Raw genomic sequence first — 21,520 nt, forward strand, 5'->3', positions numbered from 1 at the left:
CCACTTTTTGGGGTAACTGAAAACTTATACAAGTGACAATGTATATTGTATTCCCTTCAAAGATGGAGTTCTCAAAGCAATTTGATCTCAGGATGTTATAACATCTCAACAGAGCCCCATTGTATAAACTACAAAGTATTCCTCACACAGATGGATTAGCATACCATTTTAATGAAGTGCCGTGTATTCAAGCTAACTACTACCTTCCTGCCTCCATATTTTCAAAACTTGAAGTTTTATAGCACTTGTGTCATAGTTCATTTTCTGCTTAAGAAAACGTGCTCGTGGATGTGGTCATAAACAACGCACAGATTTGGTTTTACACACTTCAGTTGCCACAGGCATAGATGGACTAGTGACATTTTACGGTATTTTTAATTCAAATAAAAGAATCTGCTACTCTTAATGATTGATTTCCCTCCATAATTAAAGAGAGAAGGAGGAAGTTAAAAAAAAAAAAATCGGTGAGGCTGTTTTCCTTACATTTTATTGTAGTAGTATTTGCACCTAACTTATCCTGTTTCGTAATATTTTTCTCTTTAAAAGTCTAACGCCCATCAAGCTCAATTTCTCTGTTACTGTAACCAGAAAGAACCATTAGGAACAGCCTCTCAACCCCAACAAGCTACCAACACTGCGCCTTCTCTGAAGCGGCAATTATCATTTAATTATACTTCCAGTCTAAAGCAATTAATTAAAGAATCAACTCTTTGTTACAAACAAACACAGTTCATTAACATTTTAGTCTACACCATTTTTCCATATTATTTTAAGTTTTCCCAAGTTGTGTAGTGAGTTCAAACCATATGTATGTAAAAATACTTCTGAAGACTCATGTTCACATTAGTCTGTTTTCAGAAAAAGAATCTGCACATGTAAGCAAAAAAGAACACTAAGAACAGTTGTATGCATATGCTAATTAGATATTCATCTAATGCATTTGACATCACTTACATAAATTTTGAGCAGTTTTTCCATCCAAAATTCTTAATTCTTTAATCCTTTTCTTTGACTGAACTATTTTCTTTTCTTCTGAATCTTCTACTGCTTTTTTAGCTGGAAAGAAGGCATTCATTAAATTCTGATTCATTATTACAACTGTTCAATCTTAACATACTAATAGCAACTCAGCTAGAAAGCCGTAATAATGCATCTACTGGAGTCAGTTCAAGATAAAATGAATGCACTGCCTCAACGTACTGTAAAGTGTCCAAAGAAACAAAGCAAATTTACAAAGTCAGGAGGAACATGAAATGAAAATGTGAACATGACAATGACCAATCTTCCCAAAGACTGTAAAATTATACGTGTACATTTTAATGCACAAGATTTGTTATCTTCAGCTCCAGTTTATTCCAAGCAATTTTAAAAATACAGTGATTTGGTGTCACCTCGAAGCACGTGAGTGCCCTCTGTTGAAATACTAATGAAATGGTATTTAAGTTCTTAATCCAAAACCAATTAAGATAAATCATTTGAGATTTATCACACTACACAAAGGTAGGTTTTTACTAATTGTTATGTTGTCACTTTTAGAGAGCAAAACCAAATAAGAAAATACCATATATTTTAATTTGATTTATTTTTAATTAGCAAGGATTGCTATTCTTATATTCAGTACTTAAAATTATACAGAATTATAGAAAGTAATGTGGAATATATAAAATACATGCTGATTTTTTGCATAGTTTAGCATTCTTAATGTTCACAAAATTTTCTTAAGTATTAAGTAAACCCACTAACAAGGATTTATTTCCTTTTAAATATCACATAACACATTTGGCACTGAAGGAATAGACACTTAACATGCCTAAAATGTTCATTAAGTTTAATTAATGTTAAGTCATGCAAAAGTAACTGTAAAACTTGAAAGTCAAATTAAGAGAAAGTTTTAAGCAGACTAAATATGCCTTTCTTCCCTGAGCATTGTTTTTTGCTGTATTAATTTCATCAGTGTGGGTTTCATTACAGGTATCTCCTAAGAAAACATGTTACCTTTTTATGTGAAGAATAACACCAAAACCTCTGTTTCAACCTCTTTACAGACAAACAAAAAAAAAAAAAAAACCACCAACAACAAACAAAAGAACAAAGAAAACAGTTCTTTTTTTCTTATTACGCATTACCACTAGGAAAACATCTGGCATAAAATAATTCTACTGGGTTTATACCACTTGAATAATTAGTTTTCCTTAGGCATTTTCATACCAGCATTAACTAAGCTAGTACAAGCTTCTTCCCTCATCCCCAGCTACCTCTAAAAAGCCTAAAGCAGAAAAAGTTAAACAGAAAAGACGATTCAATAACAATGCAATACTTGCTCTCCTCTTGCCCTGCCATTATTTTGCAAGTCTAACTACATAATACAACCAGCTCACTTAATATTTGTAAAAGGACAAACCTACACATCAACTTGATAATACACAGATAATGGGTAAAATTCCCACCAGCACTGACCCTTTAACGATGAGCTACTCTTTAAAATCCTGAAGTGACACTCTGTGAAATAATGACACCCTTATCACTAATCATTCTCAAACAAACAGGGAAATACAACCAGGTGCTCAAAACAGATAAAAAGCACTGAAGAGTTAAAAATTAGTTGTCCCATGAGAAGGCAATAAACATTATGAGTTCTGATATATGAACAGAGGCTACTGAAAAGTCTAGCCTTGTGCCTGAGAAATGATTCAAGAAGAAGAATGACCTATTCCTAACATCATCTGTTTAATAATTAGACCCTCCGAACTTCCATACATGATTGGGTCTTTCAAGTGCTGAACACCACACGCCCTCACAATCCGCTCACAGAGACTGCACCAAAGTTGCAGTCCAGCATCAGCACCGCTCTTACCAAGCTAAGACTCACAGGCTGAGAGAGACATCAAATTAATAGAATTTCTCCACCACAGTTTGACCTATGCTTGAGATTACATTAAGCATCACAGAGCTATCAAAAGCCATGCCCGCCCCTTTTCTGTTAGTGTCTTGCTCTCCCTCTGATCACATTGTCCATTTTAACAGTGACTCCACTGGGACAGGACCATGGATTACAGAATTTTTAAAAAAATACTTAAATAAATAAAAATGTCCTTGGTACATTTCAGAATCGATATACTGTTGCCGGCCACCCTCCCAACCCTTTTCAGCTACTCCCTTCACAAGTACCTCTTTACAGATGAGACATGCTTTTTGGTTTGATACCACAGAACCAGAGGGAGAGATTAAACAAAGGGGTTGATAGCAGTCAACATGGCGTAATTCAAAGAAGCAAGATGAAGAATTCATGTGGAAGCTAAAGCATCTGTATTACTTCATACAGACCTTGGAATTTAGTGCCGTGATTATTCATTACAGCACTTTGATAACGGCACTGGCTGACATCTTCATTCAAAACCAGCTTGTGTTCAAATGGCCAAGTCTTACAGACAGTACCTAGAGCGAGTGACATTTCCGGTCATATCAGTTTTCCATAACAAAGATGGTCATGTTTTAGGAAAAAGGTGTAGCAGAGGAGAAATTTCCTCGTTCTGACCACAGCATAAGCAATAGGACACTGCAAGAAACAGATCCTCACATTTGAAGCTTTATTCCACAGGGTCCATCTCCCACCCCACTCCTTGCTGCACTAGCCATCCACCTCTGAGCACCCTGCTTAAGTTTGCCTCTCTTATTTCAGAATACATGACCAGCTTTTTTCCCACCTTAAATCAGGCTTGATCCAACTTCAGCCTCCCAAATTCATGGTTCACCTCTTTCACTTCCCAGAACATACTCACTAATCAAGTTGAACTCAGTGCTCCACTGCATTAACAGCCCTGGAATGGTGGCAGAATCCTCCAATAACTGCTTAAGCCTGTCTGGGTACTCTAGCAAACATGACAAATATCTCTTTCACAAGCTCTCAGTAAAAGAGTAAAGAAGCATTTTGTCACCACTTGAAAGAAGCCTACGTACCAGCAGAGTACATTTCAGACTCAAAAAGGCCTGTCAGGCTGTCCTCTCGTGTTTCAGATCACCGTGTCCGTGATAACTGACAATGCTAATGCACTTGTGTTGTGTCGATGCAAAGTGTTTTTAAATCCCCTACCCTACATCTCTCTTTCTTCTTGAAAGTTAATCCCTTTCCGCACAAATTTATGTAGATAATACTTGGACTTATCAGGAATATATATGCACTCACACACACACATACACACAAACAGGCACACATACATGTGTGGATTTTTTGTTTTGAAGAAATGGAGAAAATGATACTCCTGGTTGTTTAAAACTATTTCCCCATTCAATTGGGAAGAAGTAAGAAAGAATGAAGCATTTCTTAAAAAAAACCCACAACAATTAACAGTCATTGAAGGGACAAAATACCCACTAATGCATAATTATCTCACACCCGTTATACCTATAAAACATTTTGGTTGAGTTTACTTTTTTTACCATCTACCTTAGACAGGAGAGGGGCAAAAGGAAGGAGAGCCAATACGATAGAGTAAAAGGGGAAAAGGTAGTTTTAGCGTACGCACGTGAAAATACAGATCTAACGACCAACGTTACGTAACATACTTTTTTTTAATTTAAAGTTCTATTTTTTTAGTAACAACATATTTGTTTATCGGTGTTGGAGGAAAAAAGCTGATGCAACATGCTGCAAGGGATTGTTTTCTGTTCATCTTTCATTATGCAATGCATGTGCAGCTCAAGTGTGTACCTTTAGTGATACCTTCAGCTGGGAACTAATTTAATCCCACAGAAAGTGCACTTCAAACCCATTTAGGGCCTAAAGAAAAAATGACAACACTAAACAAAATGTTCTGTAAATTTACAATACTTTAAACAAAACTACTGATAACCATTCCAAAGAACATACACAAACATGCTGAAATACTTCAGAGACATAATTAAGAAAAAAATTCTACCACCAGTACTTCTGTAATAAAAAAAGTAAGCACACACGGCTCTTCAAAATTACCATTCTACCTGTTCATTAATTTAGCCTCTCAATAGTATTAAAAGTCATCATGACAATTTTTTTATAAATACATAGTTTTACTCAATGCCATTTGAGCTGTTAAAGCATTTCACTCTCAGCTGGAATGTCCAGTTCATATTAAACTCCCCCTTTCTTTTTTAGAAAAAAAAAAACAGTGAGTAATTTTAATAAATAATTAACAGTAAAAACTGTCAGTCATTAATATGATAAGGATGAAAATTAAAGGGAGACAAAAAGGAATACACTGAACTACAGTGTGGAGAAAGCAGAGATTTAGCTGAACTTTAGCCTATCTGAACCTGAGCCTTAGTCTCCAATTTCTATCCAGTCTGTACCCAAGGAAAACAAAGACCCTTATATTGTCATGGGAAATGAATGGGTAATTTCATCTTATTTCCATCCAGCAAGTGGCTTACCAATTGCATTTACTAGTATTTGGCAGCAAAAGTAAATATACAAAAGAAATTGATTGTTTTATTATTTCTTTTACCTGAAAGAAGGTATTTATTATTTCTTTTACCTGAAAGAAGACCTATGGCTAGGAGTGCAGGAGAAAAAAAATTAAGTATACATACAGTTTCAAGGGATGTAAACTATATATACAGAAACATGAACAGCTGAAACTATTAATTACATCAAGAAGTTCACTCAAAAAGACCCCCCATGTTATATTGCTTGGTAGAAAAATGAAATAAGGAGCTAGGAATGCCACTGAAAAATTAGAAGATACTTTGTAGCACAAAAATCCACTAAATTCTATTGCAACATAATAAAACTTCTTTAAGCCTGACTAAATTTATGACACTGGGAAGCTACTGATAGTTTTCTATTTCTGTGTTACTTCTAGAGGCACCCTAGAAGGGAAATAGAAATCAAAGAAAGGGGGAGAGGGAAGAAAGTCAATCACAGCGCAGTCTCAGACTTGCACTTCTCTTCCTCACCGGCACTGAGCCTTTCCATTTGTCTAAGCACGTAACTTCCACACTCAAACGCAACGGTGCAGCCGTGCAGCTAAGGTAGGCCTAGTTAGCACAGCTGCTGGCATAGGGTTGCGAACTTCCACCAACCACTTCTTTCAGTAAAGCAGATGAAATACGACTAACCTCTTGATCCAGACAGCAGAATGAAGTTTGAGAAGCTTGGCGTGCTCAGGGAAACAGGCAGCCAAAACTATGGGAGGAACCTGTTGATCATCAACATGCGCAAATGTATCCAGAAGCATCCTGAACAAGCAGAGCCCTGACAACAGCGAGTCAGAAAACAATAGTGCAAACTAAATGGGCCAGTGATCAAGGAGATACTATATTCTCTATCCAATGAAACTAGAGAATATTTGAAGTATCCCAGAGGGTAGACTCTGGAAGATGCCATGGTTCGCACAGGTGACAGCACAGCTTCTCTCTTGGACCACATCATCTTTCCTGCAGAACATGCATCTCATGCAGTTTGTGAAGTGCATAAACTGAGATTAAAGTGGTTTGGTATCCAAATCCATTTATATTCTCCACACTGTCATTTGGTCTAAAACTTTGACAAATAGCAAACCATTTCCCAAAATACCTAGAGAGAAATGCAAGAGCATTAACGACGCTAGCCACACCTCTTGGCAATTAAGTCAGCAGCTGCATGATCTCATGTTTATTCCCCATGCCACCTGGCATTTTTCAGTTCACCTAAAATCACTCAGTTACCAATTCCTGAAATAAAATTAATTAAGCACTCCTGCCATCATTCTGTGCTTTCTGCAATCAGAAGAGCTAAATACCTAGTACAGCATTTAAAAAAAAAAAATAAAATAGTTTTATTGTTTTCCATTTCAATTTCACAGCAATTGATGTAGAAAGTGGATCTTAGTTTGCGCTCTCAAGATAAAAAACCAGAACCGAGAGGGGAAAAAACATGGAACCTCTTGCAATCTCATATGTTTTTTGCCTAATTAATGTAATCAAGCTGAAGGAAGTGACATCGACCCAACAGCTTATGCTCTGTGGAAGAGGAAAAAATAATCATGACTTAGTTTTACAAATTAGTTTTTATCAAAAAATAGCAGGGGATCCATATTCCTCTTATTTCTTCTTCTAATTGTTATTAAATTTGACCACTATATTTAATGACTAAACGAACTATTTTATTCTAGTAAAACTGCCCTAAAATGGTTGTAACTAGTGTAATTTTCAAGTGCAATTTGAAAATCTGTATCAGGAAATTGTGCACTAAAGTTGTATGGTTACAGTGCACTTAACTAACCACTCCATATTGCAGTTGCTTTCAGCTTTGTATCAACAGCTAGAGATCAAGCAGATGTCTGGGCCACAAAAACTGTAATTGAAAAAAAACAGAAAAAAAAATCCTGCAGAACTGATTTTGCGCCCTTCTATTTACCCTGCTAGAGACCTATGCAAAAGATGTTGCTTTTGCTGAAAGACAGTGGGTAGATATTAACAATTCATCACGTACAAATAGTCCCAGATAAACATGCAAGTACTCCTTCTGAACATTAAAAAAACTCCAACAGCAGGCAAACAATGCTTAAACTGAAAATATCCTCAACGGCCCTACTCAAGTGTCTTCTACGGTATGCTCCAAGAAGCTGGAATAAAAGCTAGTAGGCTTTTCCATGAACTCTTCTCTCGCATTCACCCCATGAATATTTATATGGAAGAAACCCTCAGGACTGTCCACCCCGTTTTCCCTTTGCCATTGCCACTGCTTCAACATCGGCGAAGCTCAATGTCAACATGCTGGCTCTTGCTCCAGAGAGACGCTTATCCTTGGTGGGTTTTGCTGGGCACTGAGACACTACATGTCTTTGCTGCCTGCATATTAGTGCTTGACTAATGACTGAAGAGACCAGTCAGTGCATTTGACAAGTAATATAAGAAATTTTTATGTTAGTCAGAGAAGGTATTTGCCTATAGAAATAAAATGCTGCCTATAATAGTATTTCTAATCTAGACAGTAGCGTGTCCCAGTTATTTTTTTTTTCTCTCATACCAGGCCATCATCACCACAGAACTGCGAGGTAGGAAAGCTGTAAGTATTTTCCAGATTCTAACGGATACTCCTGTTATCCATACAACTTTCAAAAGGAAAAGTACCAAGACTCGGACAAAAAAAAAAAGTTGAAGTAAAACTAAGACGTAAAACTAAGTTTCAAAAAACTGCTACCATATATTGTATCGAGATTTTAATAAACTCATTTTCTGTTATTACTATGACAAGTCTAGTAAATAAAAATATTTTAAATGAATAGTTCAGCCATTGTTGCTCTTAATTAGGCTTGTAAAAGGCACATCTTCCCAAATAAAGACACTTATAGGAAACCACATTTTCCAAAGGAATTCTAGAAATAATGACGCTAAAAAAATATCCCAAGATGCAAAAATCCCTTTACACAGTTAAGTTAGATAGATATTGGTCTTTAATGGAACAGACTAAAATTTCAGGAAAAATCAAGTGCTACATAGATTTCTTTTCCTCTTTCACTGTGATATTTGACGTACAAACCTCCTTACTTAATATTTAAGCACTTAGTACCCATTTCCAAATGCATGTTCCAGTATACGGTCCCTTTTAAAAGTATTTCTATACGTGTTTTTAACAAATACACATGAAATATTGTTTCACTTGTGTATATCTAAATCCCCAAACCCTCCATTTGTTTACCATCTTCAAGATCCACTGTAGTTTATGTGTACTGTGGTACATCTTGTTATACACTCTGACCTACACAGTGAAATACGTAATGTTACATTTCCATTGACTTTGTACTTAAGAAATTTGATATAATGTTTAGTAAAAAGAAGTCTATTCTCCTACTAATGTAGAATTTAAAAAAAATTATTGGTAATTGGCTGGTATTTATTGTTTTATTAAGCCAGCAGAACATAAAAGGAATACTTTCATAGGCATCAGGTCTAAAGCATAACTTTACAGGGGAAAGGATCATATTAAAAATAATTGGAAAATTATGTGTCTTAATAGATTCCATGAATTTCTGTAAAACCAGTAAGCAGTGCCCTGTGATTTTGACTGGTAATCACAGCTTCGGCAGTTGATAAATACAAACAGCAGCTTTTATCCCTATTTAGAAAGCATTGAGAAATAAACAGAGTCTTCCATAAGCAAACATCTGAAAACATGGCCTTGTGGAGGGTATCAAATAATCTAATTAGTTGCATGTAATCTATAACAAGCATACATTTCAACCTAATCAAACGTGGGCACAAATATTTTTGCTACATCAGTGACAAGAACACAGGCTCCTGCAATCTTCAGATTAGAATTATTTAGTTTTAACCAGACCCATTAGAGGGCAGTGACTCCGTCGGAACAGGAACGGCCGCTCCACACATGGTCCCAGGGAAGACATACTGCGTCTTTCCACATGACAATCATTCTGACTAATGATCGCTCTAACTCAGCTCATCCCAACAGAGTTTCAATATACTGTGACAGTGAAACTCTCCTGGCATACTAATGTAACTCTCTGAAAAACAAACAGCCATTGAGACATTTGATCATTCCATACTAAGATAAACAAAAAAGTGAGATTCCTCCCCGAATAACTGGGGTAGACCAACTGATACTCATTAGATAACAGCCATTGTTCAATTACATACCTGATACATGAAAGACAAACAATTATACAATTTTGGTCTTCCCCTCTGTGGTCTTTGAAAACATAGAGAAAGTAAATACAAATTAATAACTACTAAAACTTGCAGTGACAGAAGGAGGAGACAACAAACCACAAAGATTAGCAAGGAGCTGGATTGAAACACTGGAAAACTGCACATTCGTTTGAAATACAGAGATCAATGCTAAAGGTGACGAATGATAAGAGATCATGAGTTCACTGAAGACAAAACACACTGAAGACTTTACTATGTATAGAGATGTGACCTCTGACTCAGAAAACCTGTCAAGCATTGGAAGCTGGGAAGTATCACTATTCAGTTTATTTTGTCTAGGTACATAAAAAGACAGACATTTAATATATATTAATTAACGTAACACTCTTTTCCCTAAGCATCTGCTCTCCATCACCTGCTGAAGACAAAATACCAGGCTCAACCAGCCTGAAGACAACTCTGTAGACAACAACCTTCCAACAGATTTACCTTGAAAAAGCTTTCTTGGGGTCCAAACATCTTAAAGGGTGTTGAAAGCACCCAGGTGCTCACTGAATACACATACAATGATTATCTGCCTTTGAGAGGTAGAAGATTAATTACTTCCACATTACAGGATTGATTTTAGGGGACCTACCAAAGCACTAAATTAAGTCCCTCACGTTGTAGCAGACTAAAAATAGTCCTGAAACACAGAGCTAGCAGTCTCTCACCTTTACCAACATAGTCAGGTTTCACTATTCACCTCACCACAGTTTAAGCACACACACATACAGAATCCACAGTATATTCTACATTTGGCAGATGGAACCTATGCTCTGCTTACCTTTATATTACCAACATAAGTAAAATTTGGCTAAAATGATTCATTAAGAAGGCAGCATCTCAGCACTAATGATCCAAATGTCTCAAATGCAAGAACAAAAAAATGTCAAAAGGAAAACCTCGAAACTTATTCCACGCGTACTACAATCCAGAATACGCAACTTAGAGATAATTCCACATTGACTTATAAATATCAGCCAGTTTACCATGTGGATTTTTTGCTTTTAGAAAGCCTTTAAGCCATAAATCTCTCATTCACCCACGTCTTCATATTGGGAAATTATTCTGTAATTCTAAAATAATTACACGTTCCAGAAGAGAAAAAGGTATCTGAAAGAATTAAGTTTCAGAGAAGTTTTAATTTCTCACGACTGCACAAGACACACAACACCTACAGAATATACAAAATTGTAATTTCAACTTTACATCCTTTAGAGATCGTTAACAGGTAATTCAATAACTCAACAAAATTATCAGCTTTTTATCTGTGTTAATACGTATGTACCTGGTATTTTCAATTTCGCAATGAATTCAGAAATTTAATAGCATGACTGTTAAATTCTAATCCTTTAGATAGCTTTTTAACATATCTTTCTCCAAAGAACCTGTATTCATTTAGATAACAGAGCTATCCTTACTCCATGTACATACGGCAGAAATTCTTGCAATGGCAGATACTCTGTTCAAAGAGTCCGCTAATAGTATTACAGTTAAAAAAATTATCAGTTAGATGAAAGTTGCAATCTCAAAAGCAGATGAGGAATTTTTTTTTTTTTGGTCAGCATTAAAGGAAGAAAAATCAGTTTTGCATAAAACCAGCAGGCATGGAGAGGGAAGAAATTTTTGTGAACGCGACATCACTGCAGGTCAGCACAATACGTAACTGCACCTAGGCCATGAATCAGACCACATTTTGTCAGTTTACACTTTTAGAGAAAAAACCCACATGGTATTTCATGCAAGAGAAATTTGAGAGAAAGTACATTTAGGATGTAATGTAGTATGTACTAGCTATGGTTCTGCTGAAAGATGGAGGGAATCTTTCTAACACAGATTTAAAAGAATTATTTTACAAGCAAGGCCATAAATTTTGCTTATAACTACATCTTTGTTTACGGTGGGTTTTTACTTATTTAAACAAAACCACTGTTATTCCTGTAACTCTGCTGGAAGCTTTCAGAATACTAAAATATAGGTGTATAGTCTATTTAATAGTTAGCACAAACTTTCCTGCTAAGTAGCTGATCTGTTTTGCATCATTTCTTCCAGACTCGACTTTTTTTTTTCCCCTCTCACCTTAACTTGGGTCACAAATTCACAGCCAGCTTCATGGCTTTACTTCAGCTGAAGAACCTGCATTACAACACTCAGACCTAGAATTGACAAGTGATTGATCTCCAACTCATTATCAGTGTATTTTATGTACATATATAAGTTGTTATATATGAAAGGTAAGCCACACTTAAGGAAAGTTTCCACAACAGAATCTTAACAGATCATTTAGCAAAAAATTATTGTAAAAATCCATTGAATGAGCTATTTTATCATGTTCTGAGTAACTAGCTTCAAAATAGATTTTTCTAGTATCTAACTTAAATCCCCTTGCAAAAAACAAAGTTGCAAAAAAAAAATACTTGAAGAAAAGTAGGTTTTGAGGGTTACGGTTTACTGTTTTGACATTAGAGAAAGCATTCTTTTCAGTCTAATCTTTTTATCTATTGATACAGAATGTGTTTTATTCTAGGAATACAGATTTCAGTTTAAAAACAAACAAAACCCACTTCTTTTTTCAGTTCAACACAGATTCTTTTCAGTTCAACTTCTGAATTTCTTTTTCATCGAATTCATAGAAAAAATACTCTCTGTAAGAGCATTACAGATCAAGACTACTTCATGAATGTATTCATATTTCATGCTAATTAGACCTCATACACAATCCCTTTCCCTCGGTGTGCCTAGTACATGTGTCTCCGTCCTCAACTGCTCGTTAAATGTGCTATAGTTTATTTGAGCACTGCATCACTGAGACCGAAATAGACATTTCAGAATACAAAACTGCCTTTCTTCCTCTGCTGTATTTATTATAAAGTTGGTACAAACAAAAGCTCTATTGCCCTTAGAAAAACAAGGCATATAGTAGGTACAGAATGTACTAACAGAGTTATCACACAGTAGACTGGAATCCCAACCTTGTTGAATATATGCATGGGGGTACCATACTCTTGGCTGTGTACAAGTAGTGAGCCTTGCTCTTTTCTAATGGAGACCTCTGAGACACTAAATGTAGGGACAAAAACAATGCCTGCTGCAGAGTTTACCTCACCCTGACTTTTCTTTATAGTCAGAATTGACTCTTCCACCTTTCCTCTTCAGGATTTTCATTTCTAACTTCTGAGAACTCAGGTCTAATAACTTAACACATGAATTCTGTAAGTTAACACCTAAAAATTAAGATATTATAACTAAGACAGCTCAGTCATAACATTGTTAAAAACACACACACGAGACTTTTAAGAGCATACATAGCTGCTCTCACTCCAATATTTTTCCTTCCAAGGCCGGAACAAAAACCACAAAACTCTACAAGTTCGCCAACCCCAGCCACACTTTCTGAAAATCAGTTCTTAGCATTTCCAAAATCAGTTTTTATGAATGAAATAATACAGAAGAGGTTCATTAACTTATTCTACTTTTAGAATTATCAAGCAGTTCCCAAACTTTACCGAAGGTATACCAACAAAAACACCTAAAATTACTCAAGCAGTAAAACTATCATACTTTATTTAAGCAGAAACACTATGATAGTAAAAGTGTCATACTTCAGGGAAAAAAGAAAATAGCCTTTCTTAAATTCTACTGCTGAAGCTAAGCAGATGGGTTTTTTTTTAATTAATATTCTGCAGAAACAATTTCACTTCCACAGATTTCTTAATAAAATTGATGGCGTTACAGCAAGCATGATGTGTATGACATGACAGCCTCTACAATCTCAGTTTCACATTTAGCACCTCAAAAGGCAGATAATCAGCATGTATCTGTAGAAGTAATATAGTTAGGAAGTAACTAACAGGATTTCTTATTTTGTATCCTTGCTCCTCAAGTCTCCAGTGAGGAACACTAACTTGTCCTAGTGACATTTCACAAGGGTTAAGCAGTGCTAATTAAACAAAGACTGAAGGAATCACCTCCACATTAGAGCATTTGACCTGAATTCAGAATAGATATAATGCTGATTTTGAAAATTAACTGAATTTGTATAGGAATATTGTGGAATACATTATGATACACCTCAAAGAAATCGATGAATGAAGTTAGCACCTTTCAAATATCCCAGACCTCAAACTATTTCCCATGTGTCTCCTAATTTGAATATAATTTAATTCATAGAGACTACTTGTATCATCTTTTCTGAAGCTGCAATTATTACAGCTCTTTATGCACTGCTAACGAAGATAACATCCGAACTACTTAATCTGAACCCTTCTGATACAACACCAATGCTTTGGAAAAATATTAATTATTGCACGTATAAATAAAGCAAGCCCCAGGAATAACAAACAGGAGATCTAGGAAAATTGCATATATGTGCCCTGTCTCTCATTAATCTTTTTCCCCTTATATATAGGGGAATATACCACAAAGCTTTTAAAACCAGTCCTAAAAGGGACATAATTGAAGTGTACTACAGCCTAAGATCTCCCATAAATTTCCTGCATCTGTTAAACCCTATGGCATGATCATTCTGAAAGCATTATTTTTCTAAGATTTTACAGGGAAACAAGACAACGCACAAAACAAAAATAACACAGCTGAGACTGAACCTAACTTCTGGGAAAGTCTAAATAGATTTTTTTTATCTGTGATATTCTTCATTCACTGACACACGATGAAAACAACTCCACAGTTCCAAACTGAAAGAAATCAATTTATTTCAAACTTCCTGTATGTTTCAAAAGAAAGTCTTCACAAAGTATCAGTGCCCACCACAGACAAAACCTGTCGTCAAAATATTAGCATCACTAATTTGTGAAAAGAAAGCCTTAATTTCTTCTCAGTAATATTTACAGCAATGCCTAGCTGTACATGTCATCATAACCATTGTGTTTACAACATAGAACTAGTGTTAAATACAACCAGCACAGAACTGTCAGGCACTCCTAAGTAAAGTGAGTAAATGACTTCTCTGTTACTGTGGATTTTAAATACAAATTTGGGGGTGAATATTCAGCTTCTGATCTACTTCTAGCAGATATGTAGGATAATTGCTAGTAGGTCATACCAACAACACATCTATTTTATTTCGTACAGGTTTTCAATATTAAATACATATTCCTTGTCACTCATTGTTACAAATTACCTTCCTCACAGAAAAGGAATCATTTTACTTACTGAAAAGTGTACTAAAATGTTATTTGAAATAAAATATTAAGAACAAAATTTTACAAACATTGCCTCCTAATTGGAAGCTTTGTTTGCTTCAGCCCCTTCAGAACGTTATTCTCATTTTAGTCCTTTCGTACTATGCTGACCGAGACGGGTACCGATGCTCTTGAAATAAAAGACACACACTCCCTTCAACAGGAGCAGGTGCTATCAAACAGCGACCACTTGCACAGTGGCTACCTCATGCGAAAAAACTGACACAGGAACATACATAAAGCAATTCTTGGGAGGTCTTATTTGTGATTCCCCCAAACAACAGCCCAGCTGCAGCAAAACTACACGCATCACTCCTAAGGTCAATCTGGAAACCGTGCTTCCCTGTGTAACTACTGAAAGTGTACTTATAAAGTGTAACTATTATGGAGTCAACTTCTGCAGTCACCCCTTAGTACCTGATGCAAAACTGAAGCAAAGAACACAAATGCCTTTTTTCCCCCCTCCTTTTTCCTCTTGATACTTTAAGCATAGCAAGACTGCATACTGTTACCTGGTACGAATTGCCCCTGACAATTCTGGGCAGAAAAGCTTTTATTTCCTTGGTAATTATATACAAATATTTTTTTGTCTTAATCGAGGAATATGTTCTTATGCAATTACTGCGAACCTCGTTTAAATAATTCTAAGATGATTTAACAATCAAAAAAGATGCATATATAAATATATAAAAAACAAATACAGAAACAAACACATATAAGTCTATGCTAAGTGGTAATATTTTCAGGCATCAGTTTTTTTAAACAATGTCAAGCTTGTTCCATCCCCAAATTTGTCAGTTTACCTAGTGGATAATCCAGTTGAGAAGGAAAGGAAAAGATGAAGAACAGTTAACTACTAACTCACTCTTTTTCTTTATGGTATTTTAATTTATTCTGTTGTTAAAAAAAAGCAACGATTCTAAACACACTGAAAGATAAAATCAAACCAGCTTGCTTCACATCTACGTGAAGCTGAGATATGAAGACTGATTACCTAAGCATGCACTCTAACTAAATGAAATTCCTATAAGACACAGAATCATTTGATTACCCTACAGTGTGAGGCAGCATCTTCTTTCGGTTTGGATTCATACAACTCTGAAAAGAAGAGGTCAAGGAGAGAAAGGAAACAAGCACACATGTGCTGAATTAACCAGAAGACTAAGAGAGCCACCTGCAGTTTGCAATCCAGAAACAAATACATTACAAGTTTGTGTTTTTTCCTTTTTTTTTAATTTCACCAAAGCCATGCGTATAGCTGAGCTAGTACAACATATCTCTGCTTAATACTACAGAGTCCTGTAGTATTAAACTAAAGCTTGCTGCCTCACACCTACAAATACAGCTGTGTTACAGGAACTTTGGACAAAACTGAGTGCATTTAAACCTTGTAAAAGTCTACGTTCTCTGGTGAATTTGATCTGGGCTTCTTATAGCATATCAAATTCAGATTCATTTCTTAAGTGTACTAATACCTTTTCTTTTTATTTATAAGTACCAAATGTAAATGAATGCAAACAGTTTTCCTTCAAGTATAATGGTGCACCAACTCCGTTCTTTGGCTGCTACTTATCCCTTTACTATGAAATAGCAGAAAAGTAATAGAAGCAAAACTTTTTTCTCCCCACTAAAACTCATTCATATGTCAAGCAAAAAGGAAGCGCTGATGAAGAATGACGGCTATTTCATATTGCCATTTGTCAGTGAAGAGTAACAGTGAAGATAAGCTTTGTAAGATTCACAGAAGAACACTGCACAGAGGTAGAATGAATCTTGAAATATTCCATCACTTCGACGGCAGAATAAAAACTTTAAAACAGCATTTAATGCATGCAAACCTAATTATTTCAATGAGACTGAAGATAAAACATTCATTCTGATCAAAAGAACACTACCTGCTTCAGCACACTAACTGGTCACAGAGGCAGTTAAAAATAATAAAATTTATGTCGGAAAGATATACCTGTTAAGTAGGGGGGGCAAAGGGAAAGGAACAAAGTCAACTGAATCAAGAGTATCTACTGACTTACACTGTCTTCCTTCCTTCCTCCCTCTCCTCAATATCTGCCAGAGGTGTAGAGAGGAAAAAGGGTGTCAGTTACTCTAGAATTTTTTTAAAAATTCACAAAATAACACACTATCCTTTATGGATAGGTGGTTCCACGAGGGGGGAAAATTCATGTCCTAGTTTCTTCAGGAGATCAAAACTCAGCCTGCTTTCTATCAGATGTAAAACACAGAAGATATAGCTTTAAAATGCCCTTCACTGACTAGGTGATTTGGTAGTCAGTTCTACGTTCCCTCTTTGCATTAAGTTACCATGCACCACTGAAACTAGAAGGTACAATCAGGTTCAAAAGACACGAACTATTGTGAACATTCAGTGGTGCAACGAGTATCGGGAAAAGGGCCTTAAAAAAACTCACTGAAGACTGCACATGGGTATTCCACACGTGAACATAATGTGAACATCATCTGCATGATGTTAACAAGTAAGACTACGCTATTTACTTACACACGGATATTACAAAATTAACATGTTAATAGTACCAACCAAATGTGTTCAAACCAGAAGGGTTGTTTTAATTAAAGCCTGATAAAAATATATTACAGAGATTGCATCTGCCTGCCTTAAAAGATCTAATTTGTTCCACGCACATGAACAAATTAAATACAGGCAGTTGTGTCTTTCATACTGCTGTATTATAGAACTTTTTGGAGAAGAAAAATAACTTCAAATACTGAAGTAGGTTAAGTTGTTCAAATTTTGTGGCCTGTTTTCTCCAACAACGGAGAATGTGAGTTTAAGGTATAATAAGGTGTTCTTGTGAATGCTGCAAGCAAGGGAAAAGAAAAGCTCAAGCGGGTGGGAATAGCAGCCCACCTACATTCTGGCCTTTAATTCACTGCTCCAAGAAAGCTGACATTTAGACCTCAAATGACATGTATCCACAGGATTCAAAAGGCAATCAAAAGACTACCGCAGCTCAAGTTCTAATAGTTCACTTAATTAGAATGTAGTCATCCAAGAACTTTAAGGCAGTGAAGAATAAAGTACAGAAATTTTACCAGAACTGAAGGAAGTCGTGATAAGCTACCCCAACCTAACGCAAACAGAAGGTGCCAGTCAATGATGTACTACTAAGAGAAAGAAAATTGTCAGTATCTTTTAAATAGTATTTTACCTGAAGGCTAGAACAAACCCAAGTAGACTTAAAAAGAGGAAAAAGTCTCCACTGTAAGATCATAGAACTCGAGATGTTGATGACTTGTTGCAACACTATTTGACCTTCACTCTTCAGGGGGACATAGGATGAGTGAGCACAACATCAGAAAAAAGGAGGAGTGGATGATAAGTTTAGGTTTCAGTGCTAGTACCAATGTACTGGAATAATGATAAGCGTTTGCTGTATTCTGATTAGACTTAACACTTTATTAAAGGACAAATAAGTGTCCAAGTCTCCATATAAGGGTTGTATACTTTTTGTTCATGAAGATACTGAGTGCAACACCTGCATATATCTATCATACCACTTACATAGATTAATAGCCAGCGTTCCACTTTCTATTTTTAGAGCCAGTCCCCTCACTATTTCTGACAAATTTAAAAAAAACATTTACCTTCTAAAGTTTACAGTAAGCGCATGCAGATAAGCATTGCTATCTGCTTACAGTTCCGCACAAGTAGTTTCCTGAACTGTTTATAGTCTACCTTTATAGCCTAAAAAAGAAACTATCACCTTCAAATAAATATTATTAATAATGTTGACAAAAGAGGATATTGATATCATCGCTGTAATTAGTCTTATTTAAACATCACCTTTTCTCTTAACCTTATCATGTCGTATAATATGTCTTCCTCAGAAGCAATGTTGCCTACCTGGACTGTTCTTCAGCTTTTTTCATAAGTTTGTTAACACGCTTTCTAAAATTTTTCCAACAAACTTTTCACACTGCCTTCACTTGCCCATTTCAACCCTCTTCCTCCTCAACCAACAAAACAAGGTTAGATACCAAAATCCTGGCACTGACCCAAAATGCTAACAATGTAAAACTAAATTTTAGTTAGTGCTATCAATATTTTATGAATTTTTCATGATTACTAATATTTTAAAACTGAGCTACAGCTGAGTCCTAAAAGTTATTCAGAGAGAGAGATATCAAAGGTAGGACTGGACAGCACCTAAGTTTTCATACTGTAATTACTAAAACAAGACTGCATTAAAATAAGCCATTTAATATACTATATATAACGTATATATTACATTATATATTTATAAATAAAAGTGTTAGTATTTCTTTCATTGTTTTGTTCAGTTATAGTTTACATGCAAGGTAGTATTTTCTCTCAGCCTTTCTCACTCAAACCCCTGTCATGTGAAGAATACAACTCAGCCATTAAAACCTCACTTCAATTTTGAAAACATATCAAAATGATTATTGAATTGTATTTTTAAAGTCTAATCATGAAGAACCCTGATTGAGAAGTTTTCCCTTGAGGTAAGTCTGATGGATAATGAATTCTGTGCTGGAACAATCCCAGTAGTTACAGACTGTTATGTACTAATTACTACCTTTACAGATCTACTGTACACATAATTAATTTCTTCAGAGCACACTATCATTCTTGACTGGCAAAATACACAATCTAAATTACAAGAGCCAGAAATTAACATGATCCTTTAGGGAGAAGGCATTAACTTCCTTTGTAGTGTTTTGCAATTAGACTATCAATCAAACAGTGAAAAGTGATTTTGATAGCAGCAGGCCAGATACATTGAGTATTGTCACATTATTACAAAGTTATCTGAGACCCCAAGCATGTGATATATCACAGCTTATCTACAGAGCCATAACATTTTAATCCTTTACTTCTAGAAGACACTTCGTCATGCAATTATATGTGTATTTAATATTCACAGAAGTAAACACCAACATAAGGAGTTTTTGAGATCATATTCCGCAAAGCACTGCAGACATCACACTGCTGCTGATGGTGGTTTTTTCCTTTATAACAGTACTCAAAAATTATAATTTGATGTCAGATAAGGGAGAACAGCAAAATTTAGAAAAAGAAGGTTCTAGCTGCACAATATAATACAATTTGCTGAAATCATCTGAAATATTTGCTATTAAGTAGGTTCTTACCAAGAACACTAACATTTTAAACACTTCATTCTAGTTGTTTTTTTGGGAGATTTTTAGACATTCTTTAGAAATGCAAAGACACACACCCAAGCCTGCCAAAAAGCAGTAGTCCAAGCTTCCAGAGATGTATAACCAGACTGGATTAATATACTAAGCATAAATTCTTGTTCAACTTCATTACAGTATTTCCCTCACCAGAAAATTACTATTATTAATTTAATCAAAAATATGTGGGTTTTCTACTTCTATAATTTTGATAGTGGGACCATCTAAAGAACATCAACAAGAAGTTACTCTTAGTTGAAAATGCACCTTGTTATTCCACTGTGCATTAACAGCAATTAATGACTTAAGATCTCACAATAGACTCACAAGGACAAGATGCATTCATCTGATCCCTTGTATCTCCTCTCTTCAGTTATTAAGAAATACTGCAGGGTTGCTGTATTCTGCAATGACAGCCTGATATACTATGTCATCCAGCTAAGGAGGACTGTTCACTGAGTTTATTTCACATTTTCCTCCTTAAAGTGGAAAGTATTTTTTTTTTTATTAAGCAAACATTCATGTGACCACACAAAGCTTAAAACTGATCACACAGGTTTTAAAAAGGAAAAAAAACCAAGCACGTCACTATGTAAAGGTTAACCTCCTTGTTAAAAAAAAACTTCTCTGAAGAAACTGGTGCTTGCAAGTACCATCTAATTGTTTAAAAAAAATAAGAAGATGAGGTCAAGCTAACAATACCTCAATAGAATTTCTTCCTCTTACTATTTAAATATCAAAACACAAATCAATCCATGCCAAGATTATTTTGCAAACCAAATAATACTGACCCTGAAATTTTCAAGTCATGGCTCAAAAACTGTGAACAGATGATGCCTGCTTTCACCATTAAAATCACTGCTGTTACTGTTAAGCAACATATGATTCACAAAAAAAAAAAATAAATATCTGGATGATATCAGAGTCTCTCTTAGAATTAACCAGGTCAAAAGAAAACAAGTAACTGACTGGAAACTCATACCATCTTTATTCTTATCTTCTGTGCAGCTATGCAAGGAAACATGCATCCCTGTGTTTCACTGGCACCCACAATGCAGTAACTATCCCACATCTTAGCCCAACTCGTTAACAGCCACCACAGATGCCTGTTCATTTTTCAAGTGTGCCTGACCTGGAATATCATTTACTTGCCAAAATGGTCTTTGAGACTATAATCATTGTTTCGATTTCTGCATCTGGAAGCACAATTCCAAGCTCAAAACACTCATCTAAGACCTTTAATGAAAATTTGAAGCCCGGCAGCCTATTCAGCAGAGGCCCTTAAAAGGTATTGAAATTATCTGTATTTCTCTTCAAGAAAAATGGTGAAAAATCCTTCCAGGCTGTATTGAGACAGTGATAATTACATCTCAGTTAACTTACTTCAAACCCCAAGATCTCAAAAACTTGTAAAGTCTGAAAGGGAGCATGTTTTAATGTTTCCATCGCTCACTGTAAAA

General features: G+C 35.5%; 1 protein-coding gene across 1 annotated transcript in view; it reads right to left on the reverse strand.

Moving 5' to 3' along the window:
* DIAPH2 (diaphanous related formin 2) overlaps positions 1-21,520 on the reverse strand; it is a gene marked incomplete at both ends in the record, with an annotated part of 241,610 nt that overhangs the window by 157,658 nt on the left and 62,432 nt on the right. The window contains one exon of the mRNA XM_082004221.1: positions 955-1,056. Coding sequence (XP_081860347.1) covers positions 955-1,056 — 102 coding nt within the window. The remainder of the gene's footprint in view (positions 1-954; positions 1,057-21,520) is intronic.

This window comes from Phaethon aethereus (genome assembly GCF_964289735.1).
Source record: "Phaethon aethereus genome assembly, chromosome: 10".
NCBI classification, from domain to species: Eukaryota; Metazoa; Chordata; class Aves; order Phaethontiformes; family Phaethontidae; genus Phaethon; species Phaethon aethereus.